This window comes from Anarrhichthys ocellatus, unplaced genomic scaffold, assembly GCF_004355925.1.
Source record: "Anarrhichthys ocellatus isolate YVR2014 unplaced genomic scaffold, GSC_Weel_1.0 scaffold66, whole genome shotgun sequence".
Lineage (NCBI taxonomy): Eukaryota > Metazoa > Chordata > Actinopteri > Perciformes > Anarhichadidae > Anarrhichthys > Anarrhichthys ocellatus.
The window spans coordinates 132,689-146,312 of record NW_022280096.1 but is presented as its reverse complement, the minus strand read 5'-3'; the positions used below and the strand labels follow the sequence as shown (position 1 = coordinate 146,312).

The following is a 13,624-nucleotide window of genomic DNA, read 5'->3' as shown; positions in this document are numbered from 1 at the left end:
TGGGGGGGGCTGACGGAGGCTCATGTGTCCCAGCCCATGCGGTCTGTGCTCTCCAGGGACAGGGACTTGGCCTTGTGTGGGGAGGCCGGACTGGGAGGGCTGCTGAAGGTGGAACTGTTGGAGGCTGTGGAGTGACGGGGCGAGTCCGAATCCTGGAGGAGGAGGAGAGGAATGGAGAGAGAGAGAGAGAGAGAGAGAGAGAGAGAGAGAGAGGTGAAGAAAGTGGGTGAAAAGGGGTAAAAGTGCATAAATCAGATGATGAAAGCAGCAATTCTACATAAACATAAACTACAGTAATTCTATGTGTCAGTCCTCTAAAGTAACTGATTCTGTGTGGACTTGTGGGGGATGAAGGCTCCCTGCTCTGCTCTATGTAAGCATGCAGATTCTGTCTCCCTGTTTAGGGGGGAGGACAGATGGAAAGGCAGATTGAATTCAATCATTGCTCCCCCCCACCCCACCCTCGTCTTCCACTACATTCCACATCATCAGCACATGAACAGCTCAATTGACCAGAAATGATCAGCTGAAGGAAAACAAACATGCAGCCAGGCCAGATGAGGGGGAGGGGGGGGTAACCCTTCATACTGTACAGCACATACAGTATGACTGACTTATGTGAGGACATTAAACCAGACAGGATGCCTGCCACTCCTTCCCTCTAAGCTCCACTGCCTCACCTCCACCATCTACGGCTGCAGTAACAACACACCGTAGCTATGAAGCGTCACGCGTTCACACACTCACACTGCAAAGTGCTATCAGCCATCTATTCCTCACATCTCACACACAGGAGCCTTTCACAAGTCAATATAGATGGGCAGCTGTCTGTTCTTTATGTGTTGACTGCAGAGGCTGCAGAGTTTGTGTATTGGGAGAAGCACTGCCCAGCTACATTTGTCTATGCGACACCCATACGAACCAGTCAGTCATTGTCTTTTGAACCAGAGATGCAATCTAATGAAATCAATCACTTTGATGTATTTTCCCTTCACAGAAAGAGTGATATCCTGCAGGGAGCCGAGTGGACCCTGAGCACGCTCATTGTTGGGTATCCGTCTGGCCTAGTTGTGCTCTGAGCCGGACTGCTCTTGGTTATGGGGCTGAGTGGAAGCAGACATGCTCTGTGATTGTGGGACGACGTGTTCAGAAGCAGCAGCCTATTCAAATCAGAAAAGGGACACATGACACAGGCCAGGCGAGGGCAGACTGATGCTGTGGTGAAACAGATGCTGCTGAGGTGACGGGGCTGAAATGGAGCAGCGAGAGCCGTGGCAGGGCGGAGGCTTGGCTAACATGTGACTACAGCTTCAAACGCACCTCGTGCTGATGTGTTTGTTTGACAGATATTGAAAATGACACAGTGTGTTCTTCGTGCTCGCCGTTGTGTGTTTGGGTGCAGCCGTGGCAGCTGTTGACATTACCTTCATCTTACTAAGCAGGGTCCTTAAAGCCCTTTTCAGATCGGGGGTCTTCTCCGACGGTGAGACTGCCTGCCACTGCAGAGGAGAGTTCAGAACTCAGCGCCCGGCCCACAGACAACATGCTGGGGCGGGAGAGGGGGGGGCGAGGCACAGCTGAGTGGGATGGGCCAACAATGGAGCTGATGGGGGAAGGGGGGTCACGGGGAGGATGGCAGGCGGTCTGGGTGGATGGGTGGGCGGGAGGTAGAAGTTGCCGCAAGAGCTGATGTATTTATCGTTTGATCCATTGTATTTGTAAGGAAATGTATAAAACCGATGGTGCTACGTGAACAGGAAGCAACATAGGGGAGGATGATTGACGAAACGCCACCTCTGTCTGACTCCACTTACATCTCAGGTGTTAAAGATGGGTTCAAACTGTTAATCAACAGTAGTTCAATTCAGTCGTTTGAGGCAACAACTAGCCCGAGCTAAAGCAGGTACCATTGAGAGGCTATACAGGGAGAGAAGGGAGCCAACCAGTGGGTCAGAGAGGTGGATGAGGTGAGAGGCCTGCGCCCAGAGGCCGGGATGTTTGTGACGGATGGGACAGGGAGGAGTTCTTTCAATGGGGAACAATGGGATCACTTCTTCAAACACTTGATAACGTCTAGCTTCTACAATCATGATGTGCATTTGGATGACGGCCATCCGTAACAAACTCTCTTTAAAGACAGTGTTTCACATAGACTCTTGTGATGTGTACAGTGACGGTGTATTTACGGACCTCTCTGTCAAACTGGGAGAGTGGAGCGTCACCACAGTCCATGCCTCCGCCAGAGGACAGCGAGCTCTCAGAGGGAGAGGTCATGGTCTGCCGTTTGGATCCGTAGCTTCCGCTGGATAGCTCTCTGCGCAGGGCGCTGCCGTTCTGGGAGGACGAGCCTGGACGGAGAGGACGGACGGAAGAATACTTGAGAAAGAAATTCATGCCGCGGGGGATGGAAGTTACTGAAGTGACTCTGGTTCTACGAGGAGCGATGGGGTCCTGTGGTTACTCACGTATGCCCAGTCCGCTGCTGGCGCTCATGGAGCGGCCTGGCTCGCCGCGGTTCTTGGTGATGGAGGGGATGCTGACCGAACCGCTGAAGCCCGCGCGGCTCTCCTGAACACGAACGTTCTGGTTTAAACACGCACAGAGCAAACACACACACACAACACAGAGTGCAGTGCAGGGGACAGGAGTGAGGAGCGTGGATGGACGACATGCTCTACAGCTGAACACAAAGGTGGCGCCGCGGGTGATTGGCCACTGAGGTTTGAGCAGAGAGGCACATGCATGGTCTCCGTTAACGCACAGCCGGTCAGGAGGAGCAGCATGAGAGGAACATTTGAGGGGGAGGAGGCTCATCGTGTGACTCAACCAAGCTTTTCAGGTTCGTTCACAAAACAGGGAATCATTTGGAAACTGAGACTCTGCTCAATTGTTGACATGCTGCAGGGTGGTGGTGGTGGGGTCTACAAAAGCCGGTCTACAAACACACACAATTCAAACAGTCCCAGTGTGTCTGTTTGAATATGTACCTCTATGTTTGTGTGCTCCAGTCTTCCTAAACAAGTCTTTAAGAACAGTGTGTGTGCACCTGTATGTACTTATGCAAGTGTGTGTGTGTGTATGCATGTATATAAATGTATGTGTGAGTGTACCATGGGTAAGTCTTTAAGGATCTGGATCCCATCTCCTGGTCCCATGTGGGCCACGTGGTTGAAGTTGGTGGGGTTAGAGATCAGCTTGTTCCTCATCTCTGGATCTCGCAGCATCTCTCTGGAAACACAAACACAAAGAGAAGATAAGTCGTTTTTACTGCTGTCGAATATCTACAACATGTAATATTGGTTTTGGTTCCCCTGCATGCTCTTCAACGAGAAGGCAGCTGTACAAGCAAGTGTATTTGATGACTTAAGTGTTGAAAGTGATTCGTTTCTACTGACAACGTTTGCATTTCATTAGCTTTCCTCCAGTCTTAAAACATAGTGATGATGAAATCAGTGGTACCAGTGCTGTTACCAACTGGTCCATGGATATGCAATAAGAAGCTTATTAACTTCTACATGGCAACACACAGGCTGCACAAGAAGCTGAGGCTTAAACTGGTGACAGGATTGCAAAAGCAGAGACAAATCTCGGGTGATGCAGAGCAAGTATAAATGTGCCTCGTCCTGCAGGTACCGACCTCCTCTGCTGAAGCCGCTCTTCCTCCGGCACCCTGAAGGAGAAGCGTCTCTTGTTGTTCATGCTGCGCACCATCTGCTTCCTGCTGTTGTCTGACGTCTCCGGGACGACCAGCTCATCGCCCTCTGGAAGAGCGCAACAAAGCCGCAGGCATGTTTACGTGAACGACTACAAAGCGATGCAAATGTGCTTTGGTGATTTAGAGTGGCAAGTCAAACCTTCTGCTGTTACTCAAGCTGCTTTTGTTGTACAGAACATGTTATGTAAGGAGCAGATGAAGGGTTAAACAGTGAGCAAATAAGAGCCCATCCATTCCAAGGCCTGCAGTGACAACTGCAGCTACATCTCCTGCTGGAGCTAAACACCCTCGACTTTACAATGGAATACATCTTTCAGAATGGACTCTGTCATCCTTGACATTTTTGTAGTTTTTAGCCGCGTGGTGTTCTTACCGGCCATCTTGTTTCTAAAGTAGATGAGCCGGACTGTTTCCAGTCCCAGCAGGTTCAGAGAGCCGTCAACGTTCAGGGGGCGCACCTGAAGGGGAAGTAGAGACATCTATCATTAAGCAAAACGGATTTCTGATCAGTAATCACAAATCTGAAGTAAAATCTGGAGTTATTTCATCTATCAATATGGCGGGGTGGCAATCAGAAGAATAAGTCTGGTTGCTATGGTGAAAGAGGCAAATAGGATTCATTCATCTAATCCACCAGGTGGAGCCAGAGATGCATCCAGGTGTCTGGGGGACTCAACACCATAGATAGACTATAGAAGACGTGGACAAAGTCACCGAGACATCTACGGTTTAGAAACAATGAGTTTTACATTTGAGCCGTCACCATTTTGTGTTTCTGTAAGCAGAAGTGACACGAGAGAGTGAAGCTAAGTACAACCCAATGCTGAATAAGACATTTAGAGACGACCAATATCTAAAGCATCCCCTGCTTTATGGTCTGTTTGACTCTAAATGGACCATCATTTACTAAATGAACATCATGCTGTATTGAAGAAGACTTGAAACTAGAGATTGAGACCATAAACTCATGTTTACAATGTTTACTGAGGTAATAAATCAAGAGAGAAGTAGAGTCATTTTCTCATAGACTTCTACAACCAGAGGAGTCGCCCCCTGGTTGACATTAGAGAGAATGCAGGTTTAAGGCATGAAGCATTGGCTTCACTTTTCAGACCTGGAGGCTGCCCCCTGCTTTAGTCGTGTCATATTCACAACAGAACAACGTCCACAGCACTGACCTTCTTGAGAGGGATGGTCTGAATCCACTCCATGGTGTTGACATCAAACACATCGACGGCGTTCTCGCTGTACACTGACAGGTAGGGGGCGTTGTAGCCTGGACAAAAGGAAAAGTAATTTTGTTCAGAAATCTGCCTCTTCATTTCATCACCATGTGACTGAACAGGATTCCCTGCACTCACAGGCAGAGTTGGGAACAGCTGGCCACATCAGCTCCTGCTGACGTGACCTGCGGCCCTGGGAGTCCACGTATACGCCGATGGCGCTGAAGCACAGCAGCAGCTCCTTGCTGGAGATCTCCACAGCACAGAGGGCCTCCAGGTTCTGCTGGGGGATGAAGGCCAGGGTGTGGTCCTCGTGGTGGAGCAGGTTGACAGGGGACATGTCACCATGGACACTGTGGAGGTCATCAGAGTCAGATTCACCAAGATAATTTAGTTGATATATCAGACATGTGATTCAAATCATTTGGTCCAAGTCTTCAGCAACTGCAAAGTCATTTTTTCAGTCAATCAGTTCAAATCAAGTGGAGACCTTATTAAGTGACTCTAGTCCACATCTCTGTCCATTATTTCAGCAGGGTAAATGATAAGAAATAAACAAACCGTAACATATGGTAACAACAGAAACAGACATTAGAACCATTAAAATAGCATCTCCACTGTATCTAGATCAGTCCGTGAGCAGGTAGAGTACCTGTAGCGGGTGAAGCCAGACTGGTAGCCCACATAGAGACGCTCGGTGAGCAGACCCATCCACTGAACGGGCCCCGGGGCCTGCACCTCTCGTAGTCGACGGTGACGTCCTTTACTCTTATTCACCTGGAGATTTTACAGCAGAAAGTGATATCAATTAGATAAACAAAAAGCTAAATAACACAGCACTCAAGTTAGCGAGAAAGAAATGATTAATTCATTATTAATTATTCAGAGAAGCCGGTCTGTGTGTTCTGACCTCGTAGCATATGATTTGTCTCTTCATGGCCACGCACAGGCAGGTGAGCGAGCCGTTGCGGACGGGGCCGGAGACAACGGTCTGGCAGCCTTTTGTCTCAGCCAGCTTGTAGGACTCGGTCTCACGGCCGTCCAAGGCCTGCGTGGGGAAGAGACGGACGTGGCGGTTCCTGCCGGAGATGACCGCCAGCAGCTGCTCCTGGAGAATCAGGTCGATGTGGTGCACCTTCTTGTTGTCCCCCACCCGGATTATTTCTGAGGACGGAGTGAATAAAGAAGTGAGGACAAAGGAGGGAGAGAAAGGAGTAACAAGAACACACAGTAGCACATTTACAACCGCAAGAGGGGGAAGGGAACAAAACAAGTGAACAAGGACACAGAACAGATCCTCGAGAGTGGATCTTACCATCTTTGGTGACATGGATGACGAAAAGGCCTTCCTCGTTGCCCAGAGCGACACGCTCGTGATCTGAGGGCAAAGCAAATGAAGCAGGCGTCCATTTCAGTGCCAGTACGGAGACAGAAAAGGTTCCAATCTGCTAGTTTCTATTTTCACAACACGATGAAAACCAAACGCAACAGGAAACTAATTGGTTCTCTGTAAAGAAAACAGCTGTACCTGGAACAACTACACCCGGCTGCAAACACACAAAGACAGAGCCGTCTATTGTTGAGATAATTACTGCATAGAAACCAGACAGAATGTACATCTGGGATCCTGATCAGCAGGGACGTATCATGTTTTCTTGTAGTACTGTGAGTGTTGAAGGCCCACCAATGATAGCAGCAGACTGTGTTGTCTTGATGAGCGGCAGGGTGCTGTCGTAAGCCTCCTTGGGGACGTAGACGAAGCGCTCCTTGAGCTTGTTCTTCTTGAGGATGCGGTGGAGCTCGTTGAGGAGGCCCACCCATTTGTTCCTCTCCTGATCGCTGTCTGCCAGGATCAGGATGGAGGGCTTGTGGTTGCTGGAGTGGGAGAGCTGGGACGCTGTCACCTGAGGAGAGAAGAGGTGAAAGGTCACATCACGTGTTGAATAGTATTTCAGAATTTCGTGGGATTCAGGTCATTTGGAAACTTTAGGTTGCTAAAAACAAAACAATAAAGAAAACTTACTCTGAATATACAAGGGATATCTTTGCGGCTGGCGTGGATGACATCAGAGGCCAGGACAGAACTGACTGAAAACTCTTCATCCCTGGATGACAGGAATGAGATCGAAGGTTAGACATCCAGGACCTAGAGCTGCCACGATTGGTCGAATATTCTACAACCTCAGAATCCATAGCCCATCCATTTCATGACAATTAAAGCCTCTGGGGGCAATGGAGAATATATCTGTGGTTCCGGTGAAGCCAGCAGTTATCCGCCTCAGAATTTATTCCCCTTGCACGATGAAGATGAAGATGCGAAAATGAAGTTGGAGTTGAGAGACGACCCGATTGTTTCATGTTTCAATGCAGATAATGTTTTAGTTAATAAAATGCTAAATCATCGTCAGACGATAGCCAGTGTCCCTAGATTGCATTTCGGCCAGTGCGGTCTGCCTCTTTAACTCTCCTCACAGATGTTTACCTGCATTCAACCAAAGCCGCTCAAACGTGATTGGTCGATACTACTCAGACTACAAATGGAATGCAAACAGAAACCAGAACGCTTCCAAAACCAAAATCTTGTGTACAGATTCAGATGCAGATAAAGATATGTTTATAGAGATTATTAATACATTAAATGATTCGACAGAAAATGAATCTGCAACTATTTGATCATCTATTGAGTCATTTTTCTAGCAAAAATTTCGAACATCTTCTAGTTTCAGCTTCTGAAATGTGACTATTTGCTTTTTGTCTGTGTCACATTTATCAGCTAAACCAAACCACCAAACTATGTAGGACAGAATAGAGTATTCATTAATGACTAAGAAGAGTTTCCACACTTCTCCTACCTCATATCTATGACTTGGCTGACTACTACACTTGGTTGCGTGGCTTTTCCTTCTCCCAGTTCGTAGAGGAACAGTTTGAAGTCACACACCACAGCCATCGCTCTCTGCCAACCTTTCTTCACTCCTGTTGGTTTGGGCACCTAGGACAGACACAGAGACATGGGTAAGTGAAACAACATGGACCTACACCGAAGCTCGTAGCAAAAATACCTTCTACAGTGTTAGAAATGCAAAGGTGACAATTCAGATTGAATTCCCACTTGGGGCATCTGCACTCAAGTGTGAGCCGTCATGGTACTGTAAGACACCTCAAATCCAAGTGTAACCAAAACCTACAGCTCGTGTTAACGTTTGTGTGGATTTGGGAAGAAAGCAGGGAGACTGAATGTTCAATCTTGAAGTAACTATCTGAAGGCATAGACAACCAGGGCCTGACTCACCCTGACGTGTCCTTCGTACGCAGTACCAATACCCCTCTGAGGGTCGATACCCAGCGGGCCCTTGGTCTGGTCCTGGGGAACGGGACACACAGCCGGAGCCTTGTCCGCACAGGTTACATGGCAGGAGAAGTTACACACTGGACAAGGAGAGAGACGGAGACAAGATGAGGACGAATGAGGTGTTTAACTGGTCATGCATCAGATTTTAAAATCAATGGAAAAAGGCGAGCTAGCTTTGTAGTTTTAATCTTTAAATTGGGAATTAGTTGAACTTTAAGATGAGAATAATATAAACTGGGATCATTGAGGCAATATATTATGCAGGTTTTGGGTGTGTTATAGAGATTTAATGGTGTCTGCGGGTTAAATCAGAGTTGGCAGAACAGTTTAAATCACAGTTTCGATATTCCTGTCCTTACCTTCACAGGTGCAGCCTTGACGTATGAGCCCCACCATGAGGGAAGTGCACTGGTTACACTTAGTGGGAGTGCTGAATGACTTCACCACAAACTGATGTGCTTTGGGCTGTGGAGTGCATGAAGAAATGATCGAGCAAGAGAGACACAATCAGTGGTTATTAACAACACATGAAGTCTGTTGTGGCAAAGTTCAACAATGAAGTGTGAGCCTACAGAAGAATGTCTGACCTTGGGAGAGGAGCGTCCAATGCTGCCGTACCCTCCTGAGCGCACGGTGGGGGTCTGGACTGTGCGAGGAGGATGGTCTATCAACTGCACCATAGAACACACAAAAACACGCAGCAGTGAGACGCTGTGTTTGTGATCAATGTACATTAAACGTGATTACTGGTCTTCTAGGCCAAAGCTTCCCAAGAAACAAAATGCTAGAACAAGACCTTCTGTGAAGTCAGAGCTAAGGATGGAGTTAGAGCTGGCAATAAATTGAACAAACGCAGTATTTCAAATTGAGCGCCACGGTGCACGGATTTGGAGATCAAAAGTTCTCTTCAGTTTCCAACAGGCTTCTATTAGCAGAATATTAGCAATGATGCATATTCTCTGTTCACATCCATACAGTTCAACTAGCTTTAGGTTGACTCCATTAATACTTTTTTAATTTGAGGAACTTGCAAGTCATATATCTGCTCCTACATGCACCACGAGTCCCAATTAGGACACTGAAGTCTACAGACTGAAGTCTACTGCTGGCCTCAATGTTCTCCTCCTTTTCAATGCACGGCTCACATTTCTCTATAATTGAGTTACTTGCAATTCACATGGGCTGACCTATTTGACAAATGTGGTATTGTGAGATGCTGAGTCAGTTTCAGCTGCTTGAGTTGGTATGAAGGATATTTGGACGAATTTTTTTTTCTTCCTCCACATGCCAGACATACAGATCTGCCATCAGAACTATACCAGTCTCATAATCTTCATTATTCCAATGCACATCTTCTAAATCAGACCTAACTGGGGATAGGATAGGATAGGGAATTACACCCGATATAAAGTCCTCTTGTACTCAGACATCTTCTACATCTATGTTGCTGGTAGGATACCAGCCTCGTTACAATAACAGACTTGGGGATTGTCTGACCTCTATGGGCTCCATATCACTAGCCATGGAGGGTGACCGCGAGCGGGACTTAAGGTGGGACTTGGGGTCATCTTCCCTGGATGGAGTGTTGGAGGGGGTGAAGTTATCAATAGAGTCCACCTGAGGAGAGAGAGAGGCAAGATGGAGGAGCAGGAGAGGACACAGGGGAAAAGTGAGAAAGGATAAGTGAGAAAAGAAGGACAAAAAGAGAGAGATGGAAAGGAGAGTTTTAATTTAACAAAACAAACCAAAGAACAATATGATGCATTCAAACTTAGAGAGAAGTAGCGGGTGCCATGATACACAAATGGGAGACAGTATACACAAATATTGTCAATATATGTCGTCATAGTCACTGGACTTTAAAAGCCACAAAGGAAAACCACCACAACTTTATTGTACCCCATGTATTGTACCACACGGGAACACATCACAGCCCAGGGACCATGCTAATTTGAGACACCACAAGCATACGCCATACACCATGCATGGCCATTCATAAACACCAATGCACACAGGCAGCACAAAAAGGAATACCCAAATAAAACAAAGAATATCAGACACATTTGCCACACACACAAATGTCAAAATATATTTCTCAGAACCCATGCCATGCAATCAGACAGCCACAGTAAACATACACAGGAGATCCACACACAAATCAAACATCAATGTGACGAGACAGCACATTTAGAAGGGCTCAATGAAATCACAGAGCGCAGTGATGGTGCTTACGCGTCTGCCTTTGCTAGATGGGCCAACGGATGGCGAGCGCTTCAGTGGCAGGAGAGGCAGAGAGTGGCAGAGATAGAGAGATGAGCGAATATCAGAAAGGCTGTCTAACAGAGCTGAAAACACAGTTAAACAGACTGAGGGAGAAACATGAAAATGGTAATATAAGCCTGTATTACATCAGTTCAGTGGTTTCCGACCTCTTGTTTTATAACCAACACAGCCGTTTATCCATTACTTTTAGCTAACTATTTCACCCATTTATCCATTACATTTAGCTAACTATTTCACCCATTTATCCATTACATTTAGCTAACTATTTCACCCATTTATCCATTACATTTAGCTAACTATTTCAACCATTTATCCATTACTTTTAGCCAACTATTTCACCCATTGATGCATTACTTTTAGCTAACTATTTCACCCATTGATGCATTACTTTTAGCTAACTATTTCACCCATTTATCCATTACATTTAGCTAACTATTTCAACCACTTATGCATTACTTTTAGCTAACTATTGCACCCATTTATGCATTACTGTTAGCTAACTATTTCAACCATTTATCTGACTCAGATTGATTGGCAGCTTACTTGCTATATCAAATTAACTTAAGACCACACTAGTTTGTGATATTTTTTGTTTATTTGTCTCCACAACAAAAATTGTAGATGCATTTCTTCAATTAAATCACAATTTCTATATATTGTAGTTGACTTAGTTTAGTTCAGATGAGTTAATTAGTTGAGCTTTCAACATGCTCCCTGGCAATTGCTCAAGTACAACCTGGGAAACAGTTCCCCAAGTTAGGAATCACTGCGTTAGACTACTGTATGTCCACCAGAGTTGAGATGAGGACAGAGGCTGGAAAGGGTGGATGGGTGCAAATGGAAAAAATACACATGGTGATGGGAAGTGAGCTGGAAAAGCAAACATGGAGCACAGCGACAACTCAAGTTCTCTTTCTGGCTACAAAAATGATAAAACAATAGAGGAAAGGGGATTTAGAAAATGTACGTAGTGGTTCTGTTCTAGCACCAGAAAGCTAATACAAAGCCATTCAACTAGCCCACTGGCCTAAAAGAACTAGCAAGCAACAGAATAAAATGGCAGCAGACTGCAAAAAAAACAACACAATCTTAACAAGTATATGCACTAGAAGCAAATTAATTAATGTGAATTAGAAGCACATTAATTAATCTCATTGCATGTATTTTGTACTTGTAGTAAAAAAATAAGATTTAGACCTTGTTAAAATGAAAGGACTGACAGTTTTTGCAGTGGTTCTTCTCTCAGTTACACTGATGCACAGGCACAAACTCACAAGACGCAATATGGAGACAGATCTATCCTGTCTTTCGTCTTTCTCTGCTAATAAAATACTCAGAGTCCTACAGCATACAGCTACTGCTACACACACACACACAGACCTCTGCCTAATCAAGAGAAACTTACGTCTTCCCAAAACTCAATTAAAGAAGATGAGGATGAGGAATAAGAGTCCTGATGTACCAGAGAATGAAGCAAGGAAACAACCAAAAGGATAGAACAAAAATAAAGATCTCAAGAAATGTATGTGAACAAAGAAACCAACATAAAAGCATGAAGAAAAAGCACAGATATAATTTTATTTACTGCAGACTTATGATTTTGAGGTTGTTTATGAGCATAGATTTCAAATCTTTAATTGCAGACAGATTTAGGGTTGATCACATATCAGCCTCTGTTCAGATTTTTTGTCCTGAATACTTACATCAAACTGGTCTAGCGCTGACGTGGGGGCGTTGAGAAAAGCCAAGAAGGAATTCTGGGAATCCTGGTGCTTGACACCTACAGACACAGAACAAATAACACAATCGTGGTGATTAAGTAGTGATATTAAGACATCAAAGGGTGACTTAAACAAAATGAGTCACAGGACCATTTCTCAGACATGGGGGGTGTTTCATATGACCTTAGTAACAATACATTTCATGTATATAGCACATGGTTGTATTTCTAAAATAGGGCTGCTGACGCAAAACCCTCTAATTTGGGTCCCTGGTGTAGTTATCCCTCCTTTTACAGAGAATCTCTCACGAAAAGTTTCAGTGTGCCGTGTCCATTCAACCATCGGGACGTCAATATAACGTATCCTCCCATGTATTTTCAAAGACCACTGTATTTGAAAAATGTATTATAACAATAGCAAGGGTATGTTTTTGTCTGCATCAATGGGCCATTAGCACTTTAATATAAGTAGAAATTATAAATATATACATCAACACATTTGCCACGTCATTCTTTGTGCATTATGGTGACAAGAAAACGGAGGTCGTTTGATATATTTTCAGTCGTACCTCTTCGTAGCCGCAGCTCTTCCGTCTCCTTCTTCAGCCTGTCGATCTCGGCCAGCAGCTCCTGGTTCTTACTCTCCACATCCTGCAGTTTACTGGTGGTTCACAGACAACGATGAGTCACATACTATCCAGACTTTCAAAGATTTTTTTCTTTAAGAAACAAACAACAAAACTAATGTTTTTCAGTGAATTTGTTTTTGAATAATTCATGTTTTCACTGATGTTACAAAGTATCCGTACCATTCTGTGGACATGTTGTTGGCCTTGACCTTGTTCAACTCATCCTGGATGCCCTGCTTGGCTCTAATCTCAGCGTCTAAGGCAGACTGCAGCTCCAGACGGGCCGACATGTCCAGCTTGGCGAAGCGCCGCATCTTCCACGGCATGTCCTGGAACACAGAGGAAAGAAAGTTAGTAAATGAAACAAAAAACGGTAAAAGATGGAAGGAGAAGTGAGAGAGGAGGAGTACAGGAGGAGGACATTCATCATCTCTATCTTAATTACAGCCTGCATCTAAATAATAGAGGATTTTTCATTTGACTTAACAGCCTCTACCGTAGTTTGAGGCAGAGAGTGTGTGTGTGTGTGTGTATGTCACCGTGGCTCTCGCTCCCAGGCTGGTGTTTCTCAGTCCCTCCAGCTCTTCTGTCATCTTAGTGGCCAGAGCCTGCAGGTAGCCCCGAGCATCCTTCTCATCACTCACCCTGCAGAAAACACACACACACACACACACACACACACACACACACACACACACACAC

The 13,624-nt window shown here is 45.5% G+C and overlaps 1 protein-coding gene across 9 annotated transcripts in view; it reads right to left on the bottom strand.

Annotated features, from left to right (window-relative positions):
* Positions 1 to 7: 7 nt before the first annotated feature.
* Positions 8 to 13,624, bottom strand: part of cdc42bpab (CDC42 binding protein kinase alpha (DMPK-like) b) — a 67,524-nt gene continuing 53,907 nt past the window's right edge. For 2 of the 9 annotated variants that reach the window (XM_031872745.1, XM_031872747.1), the window contains 25 exons: positions 13,462 to 13,567; positions 13,103 to 13,251; positions 12,863 to 12,954; positions 12,277 to 12,353; positions 11,979 to 12,026; positions 10,523 to 10,561; positions 9,788 to 9,907; positions 8,878 to 8,961; positions 8,650 to 8,755; positions 8,231 to 8,367; positions 7,791 to 7,930; positions 6,962 to 7,043; positions 6,623 to 6,842; positions 6,254 to 6,316; positions 5,849 to 6,102; positions 5,591 to 5,715; positions 5,077 to 5,291; positions 4,894 to 4,991; positions 4,089 to 4,173; positions 3,638 to 3,761; positions 3,111 to 3,228; positions 2,466 to 2,583; positions 2,191 to 2,348; positions 1,425 to 1,499; positions 8 to 152 (listed from right to left, as the gene is read on the bottom strand). In XM_031872745.1, the coding sequence (XP_031728605.1) occupies positions 21 to 152; positions 1,425 to 1,499; positions 2,191 to 2,348; positions 2,466 to 2,583; positions 3,111 to 3,228; positions 3,638 to 3,761; positions 4,089 to 4,173; positions 4,894 to 4,991; positions 5,077 to 5,291; positions 5,591 to 5,715; positions 5,849 to 6,102; positions 6,254 to 6,316; positions 6,623 to 6,842; positions 6,962 to 7,043; positions 7,791 to 7,930; positions 8,231 to 8,367; positions 8,650 to 8,755; positions 8,878 to 8,961; positions 9,788 to 9,907; positions 10,523 to 10,561; positions 11,979 to 12,026; positions 12,277 to 12,353; positions 12,863 to 12,954; positions 13,103 to 13,251; positions 13,462 to 13,567 (2,965 nt within the window). In that variant the 3' untranslated portion in view covers positions 8 to 20. The remainder of the gene's footprint in view (positions 153 to 1,424; positions 1,500 to 2,190; positions 2,349 to 2,465; positions 2,584 to 3,110; positions 3,229 to 3,637; positions 3,762 to 4,088; positions 4,174 to 4,893; positions 4,992 to 5,076; positions 5,292 to 5,590; positions 5,716 to 5,848; positions 6,103 to 6,253; positions 6,317 to 6,622; positions 6,843 to 6,961; positions 7,044 to 7,790; positions 7,931 to 8,230; positions 8,368 to 8,649; positions 8,756 to 8,877; positions 8,962 to 9,787; positions 9,908 to 10,522; positions 10,562 to 11,978; positions 12,027 to 12,276; positions 12,354 to 12,862; positions 12,955 to 13,102; positions 13,252 to 13,461; positions 13,568 to 13,624) is intronic. The other 7 variants (XM_031872748.1, XM_031872749.1, XM_031872751.1 and 4 more) reach the window with 7 other exon arrangements.